The sequence below is a fragment of the Epinephelus moara genome, chromosome 21, assembly GCF_006386435.1.
Source record: "Epinephelus moara isolate mb chromosome 21, YSFRI_EMoa_1.0, whole genome shotgun sequence".
Lineage (NCBI taxonomy): Eukaryota > Metazoa > Chordata > Actinopteri > Perciformes > Serranidae > Epinephelus > Epinephelus moara.
The window spans coordinates 33,561,150-33,588,563 of record NC_065526.1 but is presented as its reverse complement, the minus strand read 5'-3'; the positions used below and the strand labels follow the sequence as shown (position 1 = coordinate 33,588,563).

Sequence of the window (27,414 nt, the reverse complement as noted above, 5' to 3'; positions counted from 1 at the left end):
CGCCACACGCTCCTTATATTTTCTCTAAAGACAGAGCTCTTACAAAGCTTGGGATTGGTGCCTTATAGGGGGAAATGTATTGTGTGGGGAGAAGTATGCATACGCTGTTATGTAAGCATGACACAGAAAACACACTCTGCAGCTGCATCAAAAGCCTTTGAAGACATATTGGAAAAGTTTCAGTGTTTAAAGTCTGTTGCTCAGAATATATCAAGTCTCTGTTTTCAGTGAAGTATGCATACCTGTAGTCCAGTATCGTTTTTATCTGTAAAATGAGTAAAATCACTCTGAAATATCCTTATATATCTCCAGGCTGAGGATAAAAATGTAATGCAGTTTTTCTTTTCTTCAGCTCTCTACCTTGTGATACTGTTTCTAAACCTTTGGAGCTGCAGGTGGATGCAGTTTGTGTTTTGTTCACTAGGTGGTGATATTCATTCAGTGAAGTGACAGGTTATTAGCCCTGAAAAGGAGTGCTTATTGTCAGTCTGGCACAAGTGAAAGTTCTGTATTGATAATGCAGGCTCTCATCTCCAGCAAAGGGAGTCTGTACCTCGAATTAACATCTGCGTAAAATGATCATGTGATGTTGAGACAGTAGATTCATCAAACTCCAATGCTGGGAATCTATATGGTTTTGCACGAAATCATTTATCACTCACAATCAGCAGCAGCTTTTCTAAACAGTTTCATGAATGTTTATGCGTCTAGGTTCCGGCTGTGGGCAGTGGACAACACAGGGCGGCGTTCCAGTCCAAGTGAGGTCACAATCAAAACTCCGTGTCCAACTGTGGATGACGTCAAAGCACAAGGTAAGGGATGGGGCTAAAGTCAAAGAAGGTGAATCATCTTTCAGTAGTGATCACAGGCGGCTCACAGAGATGAGTTTCATGTTCCAACACTGTATAAATGCTTGAGGTGACTGTGACACAAAATAAGTTTAACATCTACATTTTTCTACATTTTTGTTCAGGCTTTGTGTGATTTAATATGTTTATCGTATTAAAGAGATATAGTCAGTCAGAGATGACACTGAGGAGATAATGTTTCTCAGTTTTCTAGTAACCAGATATAAGTATAGCTGATTCAAAGGACAGACATTTGCTCTTTCTGTTTGCAGGTATAATTCAAGACCTCACAAAACAGATGTTAAAGATCAGTTCATAGAGCGAGTCATAAAGTCACAGAGAGGTAGTTTTCCTCTCTGGAGTAGGACTGTTTATAGACACTAAACTACTATTCCATGAGGATATTGACTATAAAAAAATGTTATTCCATATAGTAAAAAATTAAAGAAGACTGAAAGTTGAAATGTTTTGCCACTCAGTGTACTAGAGAGAGATTTATAGCAAAGATGTTATTGCGGATCCGGTTCTGATTTGAATCGGCCATTGCGAAAATGCTCCAACCAGTGAAGTGTGATACTACTGGCTCATGCTGTTGATTTTAATGCCTGGAAACACATGAATGGTGTGAAATACAATATGCCCACTCCGTGGCTCTGTTTTGAACACTTTACTGGCATTGTTAACCAGGACAGGTGATTATAAAACAATTCCCCATCTGAAGAAAAACTTCAACTCACTCTGGCTTTAGATGAATATGCTAATGATTTATTTATTAAAATTTGTTATTAAAATCAAGATGCGCATGTAGAGTGACATCTGTCTTAATAATCTAAATTGCAAAGTGGGGCTGCAGTAGAAATATAGAAGGGTGAGACCCCACAGATTTGTTCTATTGTTCTACAGAAATTCTGGTGTGGTGGAGTATTTATTTTAGGGAAAAGTTCTTCCCCAAAAGGAGGTAGCACTTAAAATCCTAACAGTGTCTCTAGAGCTGCAGCGATTAGTCCAGTGACTGATTTGTTGATTGACAGTAAAGTAATCAGCAACTATTTTGATAATCATTGAGTCATTATTTAATCGTCATTGTTCAAGCAAAAATGTCAAAAGTCTCCAGCTTCTCGATTGTGAAGAATTGCTGCTTTTCTTTATTATATGATGGTAAACTGAATCTTTGGGTTTTGGACTGTGGATCTGACATACAAGACATTTTAGGACATACTCTTGGGCTTAATGAAAAGTGGATCTGCATCTTGCACTTTTTCCTGACATTTTACAGACCGTATGATCAGTCGAGTAAGTAACTGGAAGATTAATCGAGCAATTTGATGAAGGACAGAAACACTAACAACCAATCAGAATTCATCTGAGTTTACATGGTGTCATGTTCCACGTAGCAGAAAGCATCACGTTAGGCTCATGCTCAAATGTACTTATGGCTAAGATGGACAGGGGAGCTCCAGAGTATACTGAAGGTCCATCTCTGGAGCTGCTGTCCGCCCATGTACCGGCCAAGTAGTGTCCTAGCCGAGGGGAATGAGGTGGAGGGACCATGCGGTGAGCTAGTTAGCTAATTCGGGTCCATGTCATTGGTCCGACATCCCATTAGTCCGATGGTCCGCGGTGCTGAATGGCTCCTGGCGGGCGTATTTCTGCCTTGATGGTGTGCCGCGACCGGCTCTGGGTCAGCTGGGAAAGGCTTGAGGCGGAGCAGGCTCACGGCTTATGTGTTTGCCACTTTCTTTTTCATTTTAACCCACACCATGATCTTTTCCTAACCCTAACCAAGTGGTTTTTGTGCTTAAACCTAATCAGACCTTAACCACAGGGCATCATGATGATTTCGGAACAACGGGACTTCGGAACAATGGGTTTAATATGGTCGGAACAATGGGATGTCAGACCAATGGGCTGTTGGACCAATGGGCAGTTCCCAGCTAATTCTTGACCCAGTTGTAGTCTGATAAATGGTAAATTCATCAAATTCAATGTCCCATATTCTTATGAGACAACTGCTGACGGTCTTTGGCGCCGATACAATTCGTCTTGTCCTTACTGATGGTTTTATTTGACGTTCACCAAGATACAATCAAACTGATACTGACTCATACGATGAACAAAATTTGTCTCCAAAGAGGGCAGCTCGTAACACGGAGTTAGATTCTCCTTACTCCTTTCCACTTTTTGAAGAATGTTGTGAACCCATATCCCTCTGGTTTTCGATTTGTTTTTCTACATCCATTTTTCCAGGCCATTGACACAGCTTGAGCACATAGCATGTGCTTGGCGCCATTGTTTACAGAACGTTATTGTTCATCAGTGTGTATGCTCACATTGAAATTGTTATAGTTACTGTAATAGTTATCATTCTTGGTGTGGACAGCCCAGACAGCAGCACGGCAGACCTATGTCCAGAAAAAGCTGAGAATTCAACACAAACCGAAAAACGTTGCTAATTACTGATATCCTTTGTGACTACACACTGACATTAAAATTGTTCATACACATTTTCACTTATAGCTGCCATGATTCTATGTGAAGTTGTCTATGATTGTGTTTACCCTTCCAGAAATAGCCGATAAAATCTACAACCTGTTCAATGGTTACACCAGTGGGAAGGAGCAGCAGACGGCCTACAACACTCTGATGGACCTGGGTGCTCCCACGCTCCACCGCGTGCTCTACCACTACAACCAGCGCTACGAGAGCTTTGGAGAATTCACCTGGAGGTGTGAGGACGAGCTGGGACCCAGGTACAGTTTTTATCATTTGACCCCCCTTTTTGTGTCTTGAAAATAAAATGATCAGAGTTTTTCAAAGAAAGACAATAGATAAAAGATCAAAAATGTATATAGGGTGGAAATTGATTGGACATCTTATAAGCACATTTTGCTTTGACACTGCAGTAGGTTAAAAGGGAAAACAAGAGAAACAGTAAGACTGTCAAATGTTTGGAATTCAGTTTGTATTTCAGATGTGCCCACGCCTCTGATATGTAACCTCAGATCAGAAATATGCATTCCTTCCAGTAAATTGATCATCAACTTTATGGTCAATTTATCAGAAGGACCCAACATATACAAGACTGACTCAGGACAGCCCTGCAGCTCTGTCCTGAGTCACACTTTTACAGAATACCAAAAGACTGAGCCATTTTAACAATGTGTTGACTGTGATCACTGCAATCAGTCTCTGAAATTACAGAGATGTGTGTGTATGTCTGTGTGTGTGTGTGTGTGTGTCTGTGTGTGTGTGTCTGTGTGCACATTTGTGCCCTTTCTCTGTTTATGAGTTGCCCTCCCACCAAGAAATTGCAATCTGTCATACTGAACATTGAACAATAACAGTACAGCCGGGCTGCAAGATTGAAGAAAAGTGGCAACTAGACAAAAGTCTGGCTTGGTTTGGTGTGAACACCACTTGTCAACACAATTTGAGCACAAGATCTTTTCAAACATGAAATGGTCACCAGCAATGCCAAATATGTAGGAAAACCCGGACACTAGATTAGCTACTACAACATATGCTAGATTTGGACTAATGACATATAGGCTCCACTGATAATTACTTTACCCACATTAGTCATGTAAAACTCTTCCCATCCTGATGACTCATACTGTACTGTGTGTTCCAGTACCCATACTGCTATACTATTAGTATGCCAGAGGAAGATTTAGTATGTCCCAATACATAGTATGTCAGATGCGGTGTGCCAAAAATACCAGGCTGTTCTACTGTATCTAATCACATTTTGCAGTATGCAAGTCATCATGCTTTTTGGGAATGTTCCGACCCTCAGTCTTATGTTCAGCAGAAGATACAGTATGTCACATCAACTGAACCACAGACAGATGACAGCTTGTTGACAGCTGTCAGAGGCTGCAATGACAGATGACAGTTTACTCAAGTGACTGATGAGCAGTCGAATAGTAATAATCAGACTATCAATTGTTTAAAGGTCCAGTGTGTAGGATTTAGGGGCATTTATTGGCAGAAATGATATATGATAGTTAGGGCTGTAGTCTCTGTCGACTGGTCGATTATTTGGTCGATATGCTCTTGTCTGACCAAATTCTCATTAGTCGAATAATCGCCGTGTTACTTTCATAAGGAGAAAAGTGCTACATCATCAATAGCTTTCCAGAATTAATCCATTATTTCCTGCGGCAGGGGGACAGGCTAAGTTACCTGTGAAATGGGGGTATTTTCAAACCCCCCCCCTTTGTTTACACAATGTTGAACTCGCCCACCCTTACGCTCTGCATCGCAGTGACGCAGACCTCCTGTCAGTTTCTGTATACTGACACCATTTCCCTCAGTGGAAAGGAAGCTTGTATTTACTTGTATTTCACGGAAAAGAAACAATAAATTGTTTGAGACAGTAAAGCCTCCACTGAAATAGCATTTTAAGTCTTGTGTGTGATTTATTCTTTAGGGATTTATAGTTCAGGATTTATCCTGGCTTCATATGAGCAGAGGAAATCTCCGCTCTTCGCTAGGCTAATTTATACAATTTAAAATGCCATAGGCTGGCGCTAATAACGTTAGCATGTTGTATTTGCTTGGAAAATGTGTTTAGTATAAGACAGTTGATTTGTCAGTGAATCTTGTGAGTTGTAATGGAGCCAAATTGAGTGCCCTTACCTTTGTTAAATGTTGCTGTTGTCCCTGGTTTTATATGAGACAAGGGAAAGATCGTTAGTGCTAGGCTAATTTATAGGCTACAATTTAAAATGCCATAGGCTGGCGCTAATAACGTTAGCATGTTGTATTTGCTTGGAAAACGTGTTTAGTATAAGACAGTTGATTGGTCAGTGAATCTTGTGAGTTGTAATGGAGCCACATTGAGTGCCCTTACCTTTGTTAAATGTTGCTGTTGTCCCTGGTTTTATATGAGACAAGGGAAAGATCGCTAGCTGCCAGGCTAATTTATAGGCTACTATTTAAAATGCCATAGGCTGGCGCTAATAATGTTAGCATGTTGTATTTGCTTGGAAAACGTTTTTAGTATAAGACAGTTGTTTTGTCGGTGAATCTTGTGAGTTGTAATGGAGCCACACTGAGTGCTGTTACCTTTGTTAAATGTTGCTGTTGTCCCTGGTTTTATATGAGAAGAGGAAAAGATCGCTAGTAGCTAGGCTAATTTACATAATGTAAAATGCCATAGACTTGTGCTAATATATTAGCACTTTGTATTGGTGGGGGAAATGTGTCCAGATAAGGATAAGTGTTTGTCTGTCAATGCTGCGATTTATAGTGAAGCCAATTTGCGTACTTGTGTTTGAAATTGTCTCTATTAAGCCATATTTAATGTGTGTTTTGAATCAACTAAACTTTACAGCACTTAACAGAGTCCTCCACCGCAGACAAGCGTTTTGGAGGTGTAACTGCAGAGTGACAGACACGCCACCGCAGAAGTAAAAATAACGTGCAGATTTTATTTATTTTTTTTCCACGACTAATCGATTAGTCGAAGATTATGTACGACTTCAGTCGAACATTTTCTTTGGTTGACTACAGCCCTAATGATATTCATAACCATGTTTCATTGCTTTAGAATGAGGCGTTTACATCTACATATGGAGCAGGTCCTCTTTCACAGAATCCACCATGTTGTTTCTACAGTAGCCCAGAACGGACAAATAAAACACTGCCTCTAGATAGGGCCATTCACATTTTTGTGTTTTTGCATCAGCATCCATAGTTCTGCTACACACTTGGCACATGGGAGAAGTTTCAGTTAAAACTACATACGTTGCAAAGTAACAACAGCAGAGCACCCCAGGTTGACCTGTGTTTTGACTGGGTGAATAATGTTTTGTTGTGTCTCCAAGGTAACGGATATATGAGCAAGAGGGTCAAAATTTTCAAGGCATAATTTTATGAGAAGTAGTAAGGGCAGCTGAAGTACCTGCTATTCCATATAAGCTACAGCTTCAGCTACAGACTTCACTCACAATCTCAACTAGATGCAGAAGACTTGCTTCATAACATCATGTGTGCTGATCAAATCATAGCCTGTATTACTAAGCTGCCTGGCAGGTTTAAAGGATAGGGCTTCTGATATTCCATATGTTCCTTATTGACCACAAATCCCATTAAAAGACCAACAATGATGTAGCCTACAAACAAGTACTGTGTGTGTATGTGTGTATCAAAGCCTGATATATCCTCTTCCTCTGTGTTATAGAGCTCCATTGTTGTCCAGAAGCTAATTAAAAATGCATCAATGAGCCACACTGTTGCACTGGGTGACATGTTCCTTCACTGCAGTGAACACAGCCTCTGTAGTTTACTTTGATTCAATCCAGCATACATTGTTCTGCTGGACATGCTCTTGTAGTGAATCAAATGTGTATTGATTCTGTTCTCCAACATATACACCTGTCCTCTGAGCAATGTTTGCAGCTGTTTTCAGAAATTATTTAGCATTCTTAAAAAAATGAAAGATTTATGACCATTTTTTACAATTTATGTCTTCATAAGAATGAATGGGTTTGGGGCTGAGTGCCACAGGTACAGGTTCAGGAAGTAAGAAGCTATTGAGAGACAGATTGAGGGCCAGAGTATACTCTATCAGAACTCAAGTTCTTGCTGCGTGCTCTCCAACCACATTGCAATCAAAAGTGTTACTGGCTGTTCCAAACAGCTACACTTGAAAGTGCAGTGAAAAACTGGATGTCATGGGGCTACTTTTTTGGATGGAAGACATTTATAGTGGTGCACTTGGTTGTTCCCATGAAAAGTGATAGAAGCTGTTGTGTTAAGAATTCAAACCCTGGATCCTATCTGAACCTCCACATAGATGGCCAGTCACAGAAACTTGGAAAGTTACAGAAATTGTCAGAAAGGTTCGATTTGACCATCTGACAAAACGTTCTTACTGAGTATACTTGCTTTTTTTGACCCTGGGCAAATCACACACACCCGCACATGATGTACTACAAGGCTTGATCACATATTTGTTACATGACTGTTCAACTGAGCTTCAGGAGCTTTACCTGAATGGGCCAACTTTAGTTAAGTTTGACCTAGTCACAGAGGCGACCCAATGAAAGTGGTGCATTGCAAAGTAAAATTTAGCCCAAAGTTCATTTTAGAACATGAGCAATATGCTTGCTCATGCGTGTCATGCATGACAAACACCCGTACCTAATATTTTCTAAAGCACTTTTCACACTTGGTGGTCTATCCCTAAAATGTTCAGGAACATTTGCCGCATTGGGTTATGTGTGAATGGGAGAAGGGATCAATATTCAGGGAAACTTGTAGCACTAATTTCCCACCTCAAGACCAAGTAACATTGCAGGAACAATGGTGGTACAGCAGTGTTGTGAATGAAAGCAGTAGCATTGCAGGGACAAGCTCATAAAGGATTATGTCCATCTGACAAAAGACGCTTCCAGATGGGGTGAGCAAACCAATCACGACTCCACTGATGACATTTGAATCCGTGAGCTATTTCTCATCCAGATAGGTCACAAAAAGCATTACTGGACTCACAAATATATTGAATATTACATTCATTATATTGCCACTGGACAAAAACAGCTCCTGTTCCTGAAAATAAGAGACATCTTCCGCCACATACATGTATATCAGACCTTGCCCCATTTTCTTCTTCTTCTGCCATCATCATCTGCTGGACTGTCCCTTTCCCAATCTACTCTGGTATTGCTATGGCATGTCTGAAAAGGTGTAAGGGTGAAATGTTCCTCAACGTGGTGCTTGTGTGTAAATAGCTAAACTCACTAGCAATGCCTGAAAGGTTATCACAGTAATTTACTGTGAACTATGTGTGAAAGAGGCTTATGTAAAGACCCACACACCTTCTTGACTCTCTAGAAATGCAGCGATTTTATAACTTTCACTCCCAGATCGACACACCTCTGCTACTGTACCCTGACTGTGCCTTGCGTCTGATGTGTGCTACAAATGGTGTTAATATGACACCACGCAATTCAGTCAGTACTGCTGTAATTTGTTCCAAAACGCCTTCTTTCCCAGCACAATTACAAACACTTCGTACAGTGGCTCACATAGCCAAGTCTCCACGGGATCAGCCCATCCAAAGCTCGGCGGTGTCCGACTCTCATTTTGTTTCTCAAAGGTGGGCAGATGTTTGACTCCCAGCTTCCAAAGTGCTGTCTTTGATTGTAGGAGGTTGTTTGTGTGAATTAGAGTTACGGGGGAAATTCATCCAAACTGACTGTAAGCTGAGTGAGCTTAACCTCTGTGACATCACCGGGTCCATTTAGTAACGCACAACCAGGGAGGGCCCCAAATTTCCTCCCAAACTCCGGATAAGTACCCATAATGTAAAATTGTAGCTTAATGTTTTATAAACAGAGCCATGTGTCTGATGTAAAATATACCTATAAACGGCAGTCTGTGGTACATGCTTTCACTTTGGCAGGTGAAACTGATTAAGCAAGGCTCCCTTAATTCTCTCTGTTTCCCTCTCTGTCTGTGGGTTCCCCCCGCCCTAAATGAAAGGTTGTTTTTAATAGGGACCATGCTGGAAAGAGTTGATGTAATTGAGGGAGTTGCTTCTGAAGTGTTCCATTAAAATACACTTAGATTAACAGCCCCCCAATTTAGTTAAAGGGAGGGGTGATTAATGTTAATAAAGGCACCTCAGAGCTGGAAAAGCAGAAGAGAAGTGCATTCAAGGTGAGGCCTGGCAACAGGGGAAGGAAGTATAAACATGTTTTGTTTAGCCAAGTCATCAAATGAACATTAGACTTTCCTATGTATCTGGTTCGGTGCGAGGAAAGACTCTGAAGCCGAAGCGGGGCTGTATGCTGTCTATTGTTACTGAGCGAGCGAGCAGTCAGAGAGGTTAATGGCCTCACAGCTCCACTGCTGTGTGTCTAAGTTTGCTGACAACTTCCCCGCGGCGTCAAACACTTTGTTTCTCTGACGTTATTCGACCGCTGGGAAAAACAAATGCAGCAGATAAATGGCTGCCAGGACAAAAATACTACTGATATCATTTAATGGTCACTCAGAGTTCCTGACTTTTCAAGCACGCAGTATTGATGTTGGCCTGGTTCTGCAAAAAGCACCTAAGATCAGTTTGATCATTGTCATTCAGCTGTACAAAGGCTGACTCTAACAGTGGAGTCTGATCTAGAGTTGCACTTGTATTCATGTCTTAGCATGAATAAACATGGTCATATTAGGATAAAGATTGTATCCTTAAACATTTTTCTAAGCCAATGTTTTGTTGGTATAAAGTTTCACAGTGTAGTCAGGCTGGTAAACACTGGGGATGTGGCGAGACACTACTGTTTATTCCACCCACTAAATCATTAGGGTTCCAAGCATCAGTGCTGGAACCTTGTTGTTTCTGTTGCTGTTCTGTGATGTCTTCATCTTGGTTTTGTTAGTCTTCTTCCTACATTTTCTCCTCTTAATATTACCTACAACCACAAAGTCTGGATGTTAGAATCTGAATCAAATTAAATTAAAAGCACCCAATATTTCAGACAGATGTGGATCCTCACCCACAACGTGCCCACTCTAGCAAGTATTACCAATACCAGGTTGTTAGAATGCTTTTCAGGGCAGGCTATGTAGCAAATCAAAGCTGGATTCTCATGTGATCTTGTGATTCTGGAGTGATCTTGTGAATCTAGCTGCCTCTCAACATAATGTGGTTTGGGCAGACATGGAGAAGGGGAGTAAAGTAATTCTCAATACAGAAACCTGTAACACTTTAAATTATTGTTCTCAGGAACCTTAAAACTTCCACTTTGAAAGAATTTTAGTTTTACTGATTTGAATCTTGAGTTTTTAGTTTGTGTTGTCTCATGTGATACGGTTGTTGTTTTTTGTTTGTGCGGAAGTTCCAAAGAAGAAGAAGAAAATTGTCAAATGTGATGACATAAAGTAAGATTATTTCAAACCATTTATTAATTGAATTTACTGTATTATGATATATACGTTACCATGATATAACATTACATATACCGTGATAGAAGAAGTTTGATTCTTATTTATTATAAACAAATTTACCCATAACCCCTTAACCCCTAAAACTTAACAGAATTAAAATGAATATGAAACCTTTTTGTTTGTTTGTTTCTTGTGTAGCTCAAAGGCTACAACTACTACAACTTGCACTTCGTTGCGCAAACCTGTATTGTAGAATTACCGTAAATTACTGGACCTTGAACCTTACTATCTTTAATTGTATTTTGTGTGGATTTATGTAAATTCTTTTAATTTTCTGTAATTCCTTCCACCATTTTGGATTGTTAGAAAATGTAATCTTAAAGAAGTACGTAAACTGCAAATTGATCATTTGTATATGAATTACTCACCATAAAGGTTGTAGTGGTATACTGGTTTAAAGGTATACTGTAATATTAAAATTGACATTTATCATACTGTGTGCATTTGCTCATCTGCGATATTGAAAAATTTGCAACAAGACAGAGAATCTCAAATTTATTTTAGTTACTTTCAAAAGGGAGACTTTGTACAGAAACTCCCTTTAAAAAAATAGGGTTGCTATGGTCAATCTCAACTTTATTTTACTTTTAACCCAAACTTTCATTTTAAAAAATGGTTTCAAGTTTCAATTATAGTAATAAAACATTTGTTCAAACAAAAATAAGCCATCTGTTTTTATTCCTTTAAGGGTAATTTTGACTTTTGACTAATAATGATAATTCTATAATACTGTGATACCGCAATATTTTCTGAGACAGATATCGTACTGTGAAAATCTTATGCCGCTAAAACCCTTCTCACTGTGTTGCATTGAATTTGTGAAGAAAACTTTTTTTCTTGCATGCCTCAGCACTGAACGGAGAATCCAAAAAAGGCAAACATTTTTCATGAATTGTAGTACACATGGACAACAGCAAAACTATATAAACAGTTTACAACCTGTCACATAACTTGTGCAGTATAATCAGTCTCATTTATCCATGCCATATGCTTAGTACTTCCCAAACTCATGCATTTTTACAAAGACATTAAGATTTAAAACATTAGTATGAATAGTCTCATGCACAGCTGAGCAGGGTGCCTGAACATGTATGCCTTTGAACCCTGCTCAAGTGGAGCTCGTACCCACACGCATGCTCAGGCACACTCAGGGAGCTCTCCTCATAGGCCAAAGGGTTTTAAATCATAAAGTTTTAGCAAAAAAATGCTCCTTTGCTGTCCCCCATTAACTTTTATTTATGAAGAATGTTCGCCTTTTTTGGATTCTCCATTCTCTGTGGAAACATGCAGGAAAAACAAAGTTTTCTTAACAAATTCAGCGTAACATGGTGATAAATTAATATCCAAATGACAATTTTGCAAGTGATGTATTCTTTTAAGACAGTAGTTTACCTGATTCAGACCAAACATTAGAAAAGTTACATACTGAACATATAAATGATGACATCAAAGACGTGTGACATTACCAGCCTAATTGCAGTTGGCCAATCAGCTGGCACGTGGTATTTATAAACAAAATGGGGACTCAGTCAATGCTCCTAGAGGTCTAAAACTCCATAGGGAACCTTTAAATAACAAACACCACAGCAAAATCTGCCTGGAGACCAGACGGTTGTTCTCCATAACATCCCCTCTTTCACTCCCCTTTGTTTGTGGTTTGCTCTTAAATCACCATTTCTTTGGCCACTTGAGAAGGAATATACCTCTCTCACCCAAACAACACAGATCTGTGGTACTGCCGGCAGTAAACAACAGAGCAGACAGACTCCCCTCTAACACACACACACACATACATCCTTCACATACTGTGGATGTACAGGCCACAGACACACACACAGTTTCATCTTCTCAAATCAGCTCAATGTTTTCTGAAGAGAATTCCTCAGTTTCCTTGTCACAAACCATGAGGACTGAATAAGATTTTCATTAGCTCGTCAAAACACAGATAACAAGAACTCTGTTCGGGCTCTGACTCAACGTAAACTCATATCAGCCAAGTAAGCAATATCTGGAAACAAATGAATGGACAAATGTGGCTTTATCTTTCTCGTGGCAGCAGTTATCCAGATCTGCTGTTTGTAGAAACATATCAAATCTCACTGACGAGACCCCTTGGCATCCTCCAGAGGACATTTTTGTTGCCTTTTTCATGCAACATCGCGTGACGTTTTAACTCGAACCATAAACTAACCGAAAGACTGTCTCTCCAAGCCTTGACACTTCTTCTCCCGAGGGCCAGACCTTGTCATCGCCAGGGGAGTACCCATCATTTCAGGCACGCCGCTTGGCTGCTAGATGTTTTGGCTGGGCTGAGAGAAAATCCTCCATCCCTGCCGTTTCAGTCCTGACAGTGTCCTTGGTTGGACTCTGTGCCCCTTGATGAACTGAAATATATTTGATCTTTTCCTATTTTCTTTCTGTTTTTATATGACAGTCTCTCTAATCAGACGAGTGCTTGCGATAATAAGTATTGTTATGGTTGGAATTTCTCTCAGGAAATCATAATCATAATCACAGCAGACTGTTTGCTTTGCTCTCTGACTTTTTATAGTTGAGAGAAGGACAAAAATACACACAGCCAAAGCAAAAGTGCCTTTCAGCTGTTCATCCAGCAGTGATTTATTAGTTGATACTGAGTGGTGAACAGAAACATAAAAATATTTGCATACTCTGATATAAATTCCCAGTAAAAATATCCCATTATCAATATCAGCATACAATGTTATCATGAGTTTACTTAACAACTAAAAGTACCTCATCTGTCCTCACTAGGAAATATCGGAGGTGCTGCTCTGTCTGATTCTAGTCAAATATAATATACAGAGAGACTTGAGGGTTTTTAGCAATTAGTAGTGACACCTTAGCCATGCAGTTTATAAACCTAGAAAACAACCATGAGCTGCAAGGATTAATGAGGTGGTTTTGATTAATATTTTCTTAGAAAGTTTTCAAGAAATAAAGTGGAAATTCTCAGATTCCAGCTTTTTAAAAGCTGAGCACACCACAAAATGAATTTTTGTCCAAAAAATTGCAAGGAAATTTAAGAAAGACAGATTTTGTGGATTTGTATGGGAGAAAAATGATTTGGATAAACCTCAATTTCTGCAGATTTCTGCCTTAAGAAATATAGGTTTGACCAATGAAATCCTTTGTTTCAATTGAAGTCATAACTCCAGGTCATATCTAGCTGGGGAACATTTTATCAATTTGGTCTCTGACACCCAATATTGTACGAAATCACCACAACTACCAAAGAGAGGAGAAGAGGAGAGAAGAGCTGACGTCAGCTCGGAATGGATTTCGTTATATGATCATCTGCTCACACACTACTGCAAATTCTACATTATGTAGCCTACAATGCCACAGAAAACTACCATGTCCAGTTGTATTTACAAGCTTTTATTGGTAATTTTTACTGGGAGAAAGTGCCGCTATTATCTGTTACCGTCATTCCCTGGCTGCAGGTACACTGCTACATGAAGCACCATGCTAACATCAGGGAAACATGTACAGGTTGCCACTGTTGTTAATTTCTCCCAGATTGTGGATCATGTTACTGCTGGTAGATTTTGATTTTAAAGCTTTTCTTGGTGAGTTTTTTGTAATAGAAAGTGCCACTATTATCTATTCATTACAGTAATTCCCCTGGCTGCAAGTACACTGCTACATTAAGCTACATGCTAACGTCACGGAAATATCAAAACTTTGTCGCCAGTATTTTTTTTAAAGTTCTCCCTGGTTTTGATGACATTCCTCCTGGAAAATGTGGAATTTTGAAGATTTTGGTTTAAAAGCTCTTATTGGTGATTTTTCATGGTAGAAAATGGCGATACACACTGTTACAGTCATTCCATCGCCTTCAGTTATGGTGCAGAGAAGAGGAAACGCTGGCCATTCAGAGCAACCTAGGTCTTTTAGGAGGGGGGCTTAAAGAGACAGAGCATCTCGTTCAGTGACGGTGAATGCAGATGTTTCAGCACAGACAGTATGAGAAAAATCAGTTTGTTTGTTTTTTTAACATTACAGCACATAAACATGTTCTAGTAGAACCTCAGAATACTATGAATCTGACTATGAGCACAGTACATCCCCTTTAAACATCATTCTTAGGAGACAGGGTTAATTTTAGCGATTTTTTTCCTTTATTGAACAGCCATCAGAAGGGAGATGACAGGAAAGCAAAATTACAATCAGTCTGCTTGGGTTGAGCAGGGTCCAGTTCTATTGTTGCAGATCTTGGATCTGTGTTTTAGTATGTCTGTTAGGTTGGACCCAAATAGACTGGCTATGTTCTCTGACCACATGGGACATCATAATCATTACAAGAGACAAATGTCTTGCAGTTGTCTGTTTGGGTAGATTTTAGTTTAGGTCTGAGTATTCTCAGTCTTTTTTCTAATCGGGTCTGTATTTTTGAAAATGATTTGTGCATATCAGGTTTGGTGGGTTTTTTGTTTTGACTGACACTTTTAAGTGTTTTTGTGTGTGTTAGTGTGTGCATGTGCGGATGCAAATTTGCCAATGCAAGTGTGAGCAGGTCTGTATGTATACAGTATATGTGTATTGCACATTACTATGTACATGCCTCTACATGCCTGCTTGCATGTGCACAGTCAAAACCACACAAGAGTTTGGGGCAAGATATTCTCCTTAAGGGGCACTCATGCTTTATCTTGGAGACCATTTTCCACTCCTATACATGCACAGGGATTTATGGTGACAACCGTTGCTATTTGGAACCTGTGAAACGTTCCTCTGCTCTCCTAAAAAAATGAAAGCATAACAAACCACATTTTTTTTCTTTATTTAAAGCAAATAAATATCCCGACTTCCTCAAACCACTGAAATCTGTGGCAAAATATTGGGAACATAAAGAGGTTTCAGAAAAATGATATGAATGACAGTATGGCAGCACAGCACCAGTACCAACACAAGCGTTCCTGTCTGTAGACAGGCTGACCGAGAAGACTGACATCATTAGAATTGTTATTTCTTTCTCTGCAGTTTCCAGAGCAGAAGCATTAACTGAGCCTGTAGAAGTTGCTGTAATAGCTTTGTCCTTGTGCATATGCAAAGGGGATGCTGTCCTGCTGAGCATCCCCATGTGTACATATAACATTCAAAATACTCTCTGATTCCAAAAACAACTCAATAACATATGCAAAGTACTTGTAATAGCCAGGTAACTGCAAAGAGGATGTCACTTCTCATGTATCTCTACATGTAAAATAGTTTGCAAATTAGAGAGGAATGCCAAAAACAACACAGAAATATGTTGGACTAAACGTTTTTTGCCTATTTGAAAGGAATTGTGGCCTATTGTGGCATACAGAATACAGTCATTTTCCAGAAATAACACTAACACATACCAGGAAATATGGTGATGTGCTATATGTTTACAGAACAGCATTTGATTTGGAGTCAGTAGATGAAATACTGTAGAAGCCACAGACCACACACTGTCTGTATTGTTACAGCGTGTCGGTCAGTGCCAACTTTAAGTTCAAAACACCAAAGAATTGCGGCTTATCGACAAAATCTCAAATATAAAAAGAGACTTTATTTGATTGGGTGTTCGACAAGAGGATATTCCTTCGCCACAGAGACTGGGACACACAAGATATAAATAAAAAAACATCTTTTCTTACTTACTTTTGATGGTTGGTTTTTTGTAGGATCAAGATCCGGATCTGGAGAAACTGCAAATCAATCCACAACGGACCATGTGTAACTTATTACATTATGTAGTGATATACTCTCTTGTGTTTAAGCATTGCAAGTATAATTGAACATGCCAACATAGTTATTAGCGCTTGTGTGTCTAGTTTCAGACCTCCTACCTTAAATCAGACTAATATTTTTACCTTTAAACCTAATCTAACTTCTGAAAGAAGAAAAAAACATCCTTCCTCTTACAAATGGAAAGTTCATGAGCAATAGAACGCACCATTAATCAGTGTGATACACTTCGTAGTTTTGCTGCTACAGCCATACTTGGTCTGGTATGATCAGTAGCTAGCGGTGGCTAATGTTTGCAAACTTTCAATCTGTATAGTTCTGTAATGAACATTACCGAGTCGGTGTTCCAGCATGCTCCTTGCAGCAACCAACACGCAATCTCCTCACTGCATGTGTACATGCTCTTTGTTATCATTGATCTCCATCACTGGGAGTGGGCTCTGTGGGTAGAGTAGAGAAAGAAGAAGAAAGCCGATAGTGGCTATCTGTCACCACTGAATAGCACGTGTGCTTTTTATGCCTCCACTGGGTGAGAGCCGGGGCCAGAGGCATTATGCTTTCAGGTTTTCTGCTTTTCTGTCCATCTGATTTTTGCGAACACGATATCTCAAGAACACCTTGAGGGAGTTTCTTCAAATTTGGCACAAACTTCATGGACTCACTGATGAACTGATTAGATTTCAGTGGTCAAAGGGGCTTCACTTATTGATCACTATTCCACAGACACTGGTTCCAAATGAGGTCGCAAGCGCAAAATGGTAGCACCCATATCTGGGATATTTTGGCTTCATGTACAGAGGGAGGAAGTGTAGACCAAAGACCCAGAGACCCAAGAGAGAGTCATCAACAAGAGCCACACAACAGGCGCGTGCTGAGACTAGAGGTTTGCAGACGTGAGCTCATTGCCAGAAGCATGCAGCTAGCGTGAGTTTGCTATCAGGTTGCGGACTTGCTGCCATAAAGGCTGCTGTTGAGTTAAAATTCCGAGCTACCGGGGGGGGGGGGGCTTACTGGGTGGAGTAGGCGTCCCATGTATGAAGGAAATGTATGAGCTGTAGCGGCCGCAGGTTCGACTCCCGCCTACAGCCCCTGGCTGCATGTTGTGCCCTCTATCTCCCCCCCCCCCCCCCTTCACACTTGGACTGTCCTACCCAGTAAGATCAGAAAGACAGAAAAATAATTATGTATGTGTATATATATTATTAGTGCACCTGGGAAAATCCGTTCTCTGTCCGTGTCTCTCAGGTTCCATACTGTGACCAAAAAACTGACCATACAGTAAGTGCAGACTACCCATGTGTGAGTGTGTCCACATACACAGAGATCCATTCTATTTGAACTGTTTTTATTTGGAGTTTCCATAACAAAAGACCACAATAAATACAATACAGACAATAATGACATGACCTTCAGTATTATTGTTACAGTATTACATATTAACACACACACACACACACACATACAGTAAAAGGAGAAAATTAATTAAAATAAATACATAAATAAAAATAATAATAATAATAAAAATAAAATATATATATGTATATATATATATATATATATATGGAAAAGAGGAGAAGTTCCTGTGAGTGAAATCTCAGATCTGGAGATACCTGAAGCGATGCAGCCGAGGGATACACAGAGATCCATTCTAGCATAAAGTGTGCGCATTCGCACCAATATCTGCATTAATGTCCATTTTTGAGTATATCAGGGCCTTTGGGTAAGAAAAAAATCGCACTTAAAGGTCCATTTAATAGCTCTTCTGGAGCTTTCTATCATATCACATGATCCTCATCAGATGTGGTTTACCCATCTGTCATGAAAATGCAGACGTTCAAATTTCCCTTTTTAAAGCACTTTAAGGGCAGAGTTTAAACTTAATTCAAGACCTTGGATGCAACAGTTGAGACAATAACTTCCCCACATGATAAAACGTGATACATTTACTGGCTTTCCTGGAGTTTTTAGTCATATCACATCGTCTTCCCTGAAATGCAGCATTTTATTTTCTTTCTTTCTTTTTTTTCTTTTTTTTGTAATATTGGTGAACTCATCCTTTAAATGCAGGGTTAGAAATTAGCAGGTAAAATATGCAAGTGGCTGCTAGATTTGCTTCGCTTACAGGCCAAAAAAACAATGGTAATCTATTGAGTGGCTGGTAGATTTTGGAATCAGTCAGCCTCTGGGGCAGGTGGACAAAAAAGTTAATGTCTATCCCTGATCATGAGCTCATCAACTCTATTACTTTCGCTGCCATCATCTCACTTTTCAGTGTCATCTTTTTTTCACTCATTTTTATTTCTCCATGATCATTTACATTACAATCTTCATCATCATCATCATCATCATCCTCACATCAGCACCAGATCTACCTCATGACTACCAGGTGAGTGAGTGTTCATGATGATTAGTGGAAGTCTGTATATTTGGGAATTCACCATCATTTGTTTTCACCTGCACACTCTGCATTCCAAGCTGATTTGAATTGATGCATTCAGGAAGGAAACCAAACAATCTGCTCAAAGTGCTGTGCATGTGAAAGGGAAAACTAGAGAATTAGAGCTACAAATAGGTAAAAACACTTAAAAATAGACAGATGCTCTTTGTTGGTTTGATCAGTAGGGTCATTAATTTCCTCTTACTGGTGCATATTGAATGTGTAGCCTGGGTGCTCTGATTTGTCATCAGTTCATCAGTATAATGTGCTGTGGCTCTGGTGACTCTGGTGCGTCCAGCAGACTTGTGGCTTGGCAGAGCGGGGACAGTGTGCTGTAGAAGTGCTGGTTTGGCTGAAGAATGAGGAGAAAGTGTGTGTGGAATGAATGAAATCTTCTCCTGCTGCCATTTTCTGACTTTAGACAAACACTTGACAGGATTTCACGACAAGGGCCAAACAGGCTGCATCAGGATTAATGGTTATTTATTGCGTTCAGTGTCCCTATGAGATGTATTTATGTGAACCCTGTGCATCATATTACTAATGGAGATGATTTTTCAGCTGGCCTGGTTTGGCCAAAGCACAACGTCAAGCATTTCATAGTCTCTCCTCTGCCTCTTCACAGTATTACAGCCATCACTTAGCCTGTTTTCCTCCACAGGACCAGCTCTTGACTTGCCACGGCCATTCACTTCTTCATTCATTCATTTTTCCACTGTTTTACTTCCATCATTCCTACACAGACCTTCAGCAGCCACTGTGTGCTTTGGGTCAAAGTTGGAATGTGTCGGTAACAGTGCACCTTACCCTGTGAGCTCCTTCAGACGAGAAGCAGTGGTAGATGGGTAGGTTTTAGGTTCTGTCGTACAGTGATGTCATTCTAAAACAACAGCAGGGCTACAGTGAGATTTATGAACTGTAGACAGTCTAATGTGTCTGAAGGCTGATGTGCATCAACACTGAGATTCCACCTTCTCTCAGATGCTTGGCATCAAGTGTTTCCCACAGTTCATTGTATTTCTAAACCTTTACAACCAATGTAGTAGATTGTGCTGTTTTTATGTTGTGGCTTTCTGTCAAAATCAAAATATGGCAGTACACACACGTGCCACAATATAAGCACAAGTAGATGTGGAAATGAGACAGTTTCCTGCCAGCTCCCCTTCTGTATTTGGATGACTTGCTATGTGACAAAATAGGTGGGGAGGTGCAGTGGCAGTCTGGTGGTGCAGTGCAATTTGGTGTCAAGAAAGACTACAGTTCACAACATTTACGGGCTGGTACAGTCAGAAAGGCAAGCATCTTATGGCTATCACCTCTTCTTAAAGGTCCAGTGTGTAGGATTTAGGGGGACATATTGTCAGAAACCGAATATGATATATTAATTTTTGTTGTGTACCTGTAATTGTGTTTTTGTTACCTTAGAATGATATCCTTCACTTGGATAGAAATTCTATCCAAGTGAAGTTTCAGCTAGTTGCAAGCTGCAATCATCACCGCTAGATGCCACCAAAGCCCCCTAAGTCTTACACACTGCTCCTTTAACTTGACATGATGTGAACGAATAAATATCTGGGGCCGTATTCACGTACATTCAGAGAATACTCTCAGAGAGCTCCTAACTTAGCCTAAAAATTTTAAGTAAGGAGTCTTTGCTCAGGAGTGATTCAGGAAACTTCTCAGAGCAACTGTGAGCAAGGAAGGGACATAAACTTATCTTAGTGAGAAGGTGTGGTTGACCCCGTTGCTTTGTGTAATGCTTGCTTTTAACAGATGTGATTGGTTGTCAGAGACACGCAGTTTTGTGAGCCTGCAAGGTGCTGTGAAAGTGTTGTCACTGTTAGTGAGACAGACCCAAGTCATCACTGCTGCACGGTTGCATTTTTCCAGTTTTCCAAATATCTTAGTGTTGTGAATTTTACTTCTGGCATTATAATGATATTGTGTTAGGTGGGAAAGGCGTGCATACCCCTAATTACTGTAGATCAACCACAAGTATTATCCCTGCACAATGTAATCTATGGCATTTCATTTACTCACTGTCATTCAGTGTTTGGAGAATATTTCTCTGACCTCTTTGTGTTCCCACCATTTTCTCCTCTGATTGAGAAATTTTAAGCCTCTTAAAAGTCCTCCTCTCTACTTCTAAAAGTTTTTCCCCTTAGGAGCTCTTTTAAGGTCTACAAGTCTCTGTGAATAACTTTTATGTTTACAAGACCCAGTCTTAACTTTCAGGGGAAAAGAAAACATCACAATTCTAAGAATTTCATCACTAGGAGAAACTCTTTGTACTAGGAAGCTTTCTGAATACGTCCCCAGATTGTTTCAGTTTTTCCCAATGAAGAAGTTCTAACCTGCTCCATGTATCAGCGAACAGGCTAAGCAACTTGTTGTTTCTTTTAAAAAACACTCACCATGGTTCTAGTTTGGTGAAATTTGGGCACTTGCTCCACCTTCAGCCTATTTTTATTGGTCAAAATCATAGACCATGTGTTAAGATGTACAGGATGCAGTCTTTATACAGTCTATAGTCAAAATCAATGTTGATGTTCTTGACGTTTCTGTTTTCACTCTTGTCAGCAGTGTACATAGATGAGGAGAGACTCATTTACGAAGTTGAGGAAATGATTAAAACTTAAGAAAATGACCCAAGTTATAAATAAATAACTGAGAGACTTACACATTTGCAGATGGAGTAAACATCATGACAATAAAAAAAAAAAAAAAGGATCTTATCCCCCTCTTCGTCCTAAGACACTGCTCATAGTATAACTGGAATCAGAATTCGCTCACTCGCTGTATGATAGGATGAGGTGTAAGATCATCTTCGCCCGCAGACTTACATTAGAATGAAGATCATCTTAGCCTTAAGATGCTTTTAGGACACAAGGTCCAGGTAATCAGCACAAACTGCAAGTTCAGTCAGAGACACATAAGTCTCTGCTTTTTGTGGGACCTTTCAGAAAAAAAAAATAGAATCAATAATAAATACATGAACATTAAATGTTTTCAAATTTCGAATGAACAACACAAACAATACCAAATGAGGAGGAGGTCAGGATGGTGGATGGAGCTGCAGTAGGATATGGGGGTGAAATGAGACTTACTGAATGCGATGTATTAATATGAATGGACTTTTGTAGTCACACAGCTGTGGATGAGCCAGTGATTATGAAGCATGAATCAAACGGCTGATGCAGATCAGCTAATACAAGTGTGACTTGCACTCTGCCTGAATTTAAACTGTGTTTCTTGTGTTTTAAACTATTTTTGGACACTTCATATGACAGAGGCACAACCATGTAGTAACCTCTGATATCACATAAAACGTACATGCATGTGGATGTTCATGCTGTGCTGCAGACCTGTAATAAGAAATGTCATTTATATTTTTTACGTTCCATTTGGTTTTGAATGAATTCTGCTCCTACTCTCTTATTTTGACAGGTTTATGGATGCTATCAAGCCCTTGAAAGCAAACAAAAACACATTTTAATCATTTCGTCACTTTGTCCCAACAGGAAGGCCGGCCTCATCCTCTCCCAGCTGGATGAACTCTCCCCGTGGTGTAAGGGTCTGCTTCAGGAGCCGAAGATCGGCCTCCGCAGGATGTCCCTCAAGTTCCTCTCCTGCCGTTACACTGACACCAAGGCCTTTGGGCTGAACTGGTCGGACATGGGCCAGGACGTGCATAAGGCCTGTGACGAGCAGACGCTCACTGTCATGTACAATGACTATGGCGAGCCCAAGGAGCTGTAAAATGATTGAAGGTTTGGATGTGCACAGGAATACGGGAGATTTGTCAAGCCCAACAAAGAAACAAATAAAATGCTGGTTTCACATTTGTTTCCATAAGCTATAAATGAAACGCCATATACTCTCATTGGCTTCACCATATTAACGGTTAATATATTTAAAAGTCTCATCAGAGTTTCCAGGTAGGAGATGATCTCTGAAGCCTGATAATCATCCAATAAAGTGGGACTTTGTTGATTCGTACCTCCTTCTGAAGTCCATTCCTCCCTTGCAATGATTAGTAGAAAGTAACGCAAACTTAACACATTCTGCAGATGCTTCACAGTAAAAGCCCTCCTTGTTTCTTTGCCTTTAATCAGCTGTTATTTGTTCTTTTTGATTGCTGTATCACTGCATAATAAATATACATATTTTCTTTACTATACATCAAAATCCTATAGATGAAGTATGTAATGAAAGTGAAGCTTAAGTAAAGCGTTAGTAGTCAGAGGGTTGGCCGTTCAATGCCCAGCTCCTTCAGTCAACATGTTAAGTGTCCTTGCAGAGAACACTGAATCCCGAGCTGCTTCTGATGGTCAGGCCAGGACCATGCATGGTCGCCCACCGCCATCAGTGTGTGAGTGTTTGTGTCCATTAGTGAATGAGAAGCAAATTGTAAAGTGCTTCAGTTGAAATTTAAATGCAGCCAATTACTGTGAAGCAGCTGCAGGCACAAGACAAAAGTGTTTACTTAGCCACCAAGGCGAACTTTTTGTTAATAAAGGTATGTGTTTAAATTTGAAATGTTTTTAGTGTAGAAGTATTGCAAGGTAGGAATGGACAGACCTAAAAAGCATAAAACACCAAAAAAGATCAGAAATCTTCTCGAAAATTGAAGCATCCTTTTACAGCACACCATGCCAACTTTCCCCATTTTTTTTTTTTTTTTTTCATTGTAGAATGGCATGAAAAATTCCATCTCTAAATGAAATGTAATGTAATTAGGGTAAAAGTAAAAGTATTTACATTTTGTATTCAGTCATGACATTAAATGCAACTATCTTAGTTAAACAAATAGCTTAAAGGAACGTAAAGGAACCAAACAAAGACCATGCATTTTATTTCACTTTATTTCTTTGTTGGACTTTATTTTCAGTCAAATAATAACAGGTCAAATCTGGGATATGAAGGGTTACACATCAGCTCCTTTGTGCCTGTTTAAATCCAAACTTAGTCATATCTTTGGAAATTTGGGGAAAAATGACAAAAGGCAACTCGTGATGTCAAACAAGTGGCCAAACTGATAGTGATTGTGACTTTTTAGGCAGCCATCATCCATCCCACAGCCTGGATAGAGCTTGTTGCTTCTTTGACCTGACTCCAGACCCAAAGTCAACACTTTGTTCTCGTAAAGTTTACATGAAAGATGGATCCAGGAGTTTCTGTGTTTTGTAAAGATTTAACATTCATTGAAGCTTCAGTTTCACTGATACATTCCAACCATCGGTAAATATTTTACAGCTTCTGATGCTTGTTGTATGCATTCATTACAAACAACTGCAACACACCCAGCAGGTGAACACTTCATGGGCTAAAACGTCATGTATCTCTTTCAGCTGTGATTTGGTATTGGCTGCTGTATTGTGCGGAGTTGCTTAAACCGTTTATGAACTATCACTTCTCTTTTTACATATTTTGAATGAAGTCGTCAGCCTCATGAACTAATACGTACAAACCTGGTTTTGTTTGTTGTTATTCAAACAACTTAAAAGGTCAATGCAGTGCAACATATTTAAGGAAAATGTCATGTAGCGACGCTGGGAAAAAAGCCAGTATTTTACTACTCAGTTCAAATGTTATCAGCCCATCAAATAGCTGTTATCAAATGTCATCTGGAGCATAAATTTGAGGTAGTTTGGCCCCACTCTGCCTCCTATATTCAGGTTTATTGTTAAGCAGCGACCTCTGGTGGCTGTCGGAATTATGACTGGAGCAAAGGAGGAAGTCAGGTGACGTAGCATAAAGAGCGATTATGTCCACATAGGGAGGTGGTTGGGGTTGATGGATCGGTCAAACAAACACGGGACATTGACCCAGGAGACCACTGTTCATGTCCCGTGTGAAACCAAAAGTCAACATTGACTTATTTTAACTAACGTACATCAGTTATGTAACATACTTAACTTACATACGTAACTCAAGTTTTGTTACAAACGTCAACCACCAAACCATGATCCTTTCCCAAACCTAATCAAGGCAACCTGGTCTCGCAGAAATGCATAAAATGGCCTCTTAATACCACATTGCATTGTGGTGATACGTAATGTATCACGAAAGTTTGCATAGCGTGAAGTCCAGAGTGGCAGATGGGTCAAACAAACCTAGAACCTTCATCCAGGAGACTGCTGTTTGTGTCCTGTGTGAAACAAAAAGTCAGTGTTGACTTCTTTTTTACTTTTGACTTTATGTACTTAATCCTTTATGTAGTTACTTGACGTAGTTACGCGACTTTACAATTTAGTATAGAACTGTATGTGACTAATGTAGTTATTTTAATGGGAAACAGTTTTTTTTTTTCTAAAAGCCTAAGCCTAACCATGCTACTACCATGTAATGCAGTGTAAAGAAGTGGTGGTTATTTCACATATTTTTATGAGACCAGTTGAACCAAGGTTATGCACCTTTGCACCATCTGGGGAACTGGTACATGCGGTTTGCCTTTTAACAACTGATAACGGCCATTTCATGGGTTGATAACATTGGGAACAGGTGCATTTTAGTTATCCATGTTTCTATGAGAGAGTTGAGGTAGCATTTAAGAAGTCAAAGAGATTTTACAGGAAAGATAGAAGACAAATAAGAGAGGATGTCTCCTGGGAGTTATTTTAGTAGTATAGACATTCAAAACAAACTTGTACATAGCATTATCATAAAGTTTTAGCGATATAACCTGCTGAATGTAGTATCAATAGTTTGCATTTATAAGTAAAGCTGTTATAAAGGAGTTTTACTAAAACAGGCATCACAGAGGAAGTACACAGATCAGCTCATTTTATTTACATTTTCTGTAAAGCTGCCAAACCATTTGACAGTATTTTCCTTTATCAATTTAACATATTTCAAAATCTAACCAACGCTGTTTAAAGTGATAATTCGGTATTGAAAAGGCAAATTAACAGTGTCTTAATGTTTTCAACTGCTTCTCTGTATGTTTAAACTTCATGCAATAACGTCTTTAGAGAGATTTATCAGACATTCTCATTAATACCGTGTGTTTATTGTGAGTATATTTCTACTTTAGTTTGGCCTCTATTTGTTCTGTTATCATTTTCTCATTGTGCAGTGGCCATGTTGGAGATTGATGTCAAAGAAATGCAAATGTATATTAGTTGTTGATTTTTAACAAATCTCATATGTGAATACTAAAACGAACACTTGTAGATTTTTGTATAGGCGGCAAAGTATTTCATAAATGCATCACATTATAGCACAGTACAGTGTTTTTCTTCTGTATATACATGTACAACAGGTGATATTTTACAACATTGCCATGTGCTTTAGTAGATACAATATTGTATTGTTATATCTGCTGTGTAGCTTAGTCTAGCGATTGGATTAATGAAACTGGATTAGACCTTTGTCATGAACTGTAAGTGACTGGTTGGTTAAAAAACTATATATACAAAAATGGTAAAATGCCAAACTAATTGAAAAAGGCAACAACATGGAGAGCTCTTGACCTTTGAGAGAAATGTGAACCAACCATCTACTATCTGCATGATATTATTCTGTCTATACTGTCTGTGGCTATCATACACTTAACTTTTTCACTTTGATCTTTGCTACTTCAAAGAACAATAAAGAATATATTATGAAAAGTGGCTGTGTAGAAATCCTTAACCGTTTGGAATCCAACAGAGCCCAGAAGAAATCTCTTCTTATTTGTTTGCACTACTTTCTGGTGCTCTTAAATGACTTAGTTCATGAACATGAATTTGTACTCTTGAGGCGTACTTTGGAGTTCAAACTTGGCAAGTTCAACTCTGGAGTCCACACTCCTGAGGACAGGGGGATGCAGTACAATCAACCTGCAACTGGGGCAGCAGTTCGGCTAAAGTGTTGACACTTTAACACAACTGTTCCTTCTGATATAATGATCTGAACAAGAAGGTTCACTAGCAGACTTTTCCAAAGAAAAAATAGCTGACAGTAAGATGCAGTGAAGAGATATGCCTGTTATCCTATCTGTAATGTATGTTTAAAACATTTATATAGACCCCGTTTATTCTTCATTTCAATATATTTGTTAATTTGTATTGAAATGTCAAATAACAACATGAACTTCATCCTACAGACAACTAACGTGACAGCAACAAATATGGGCTTTTTATATCAAACAGCTACAGGGGGGTTAGAGCCTGAAGTAAAGGACCAAAAGGCTAAACGAAAGTGTTCCCACCGGGATAATGACGGGCATAGACCGGCCAGTCCTCTCTGCAGCCGGTCTCACACAGCCAGCAGGCCCTCACATGACAAAAAAACATCTGAGCAAATGTCCAAATAGGAGTTTGTTGGATAACATGACCACATACTCCAAATCTAAATGGTTACTTTCTCACCTGAAAAAATACCAAAACTCCAAAGCCTTGTTATCATCACTGCGTGGCGCAAAATGCATTCTGGGATATTTGGTGAGCC

At 39.4% G+C, this 27,414-nt stretch overlaps 1 protein-coding gene across 3 annotated transcripts in view; it reads left to right on the top strand.

The window, feature by feature from the left end:
- astn1 (astrotactin 1) overlaps positions 1-26,581 on the top strand; it is a 605,257-nt gene extending 578,676 nt beyond the window's left edge. For all 3 annotated transcript variants that reach the window (XM_050074592.1, XM_050074591.1, XM_050074590.1), the window contains exons 22-24: positions 712-812; positions 3,415-3,598; positions 22,503-26,581. In XM_050074592.1, the coding sequence (XP_049930549.1) occupies positions 712-812; positions 3,415-3,598; positions 22,503-22,740 (523 nt within the window). In that variant the 3' untranslated portion in view covers positions 22,741-26,581. The remainder of the gene's footprint in view (positions 1-711; positions 813-3,414; positions 3,599-22,502) is intronic.
- The last annotated feature ends 833 nt before the right edge of the window (positions 26,582-27,414 follow it).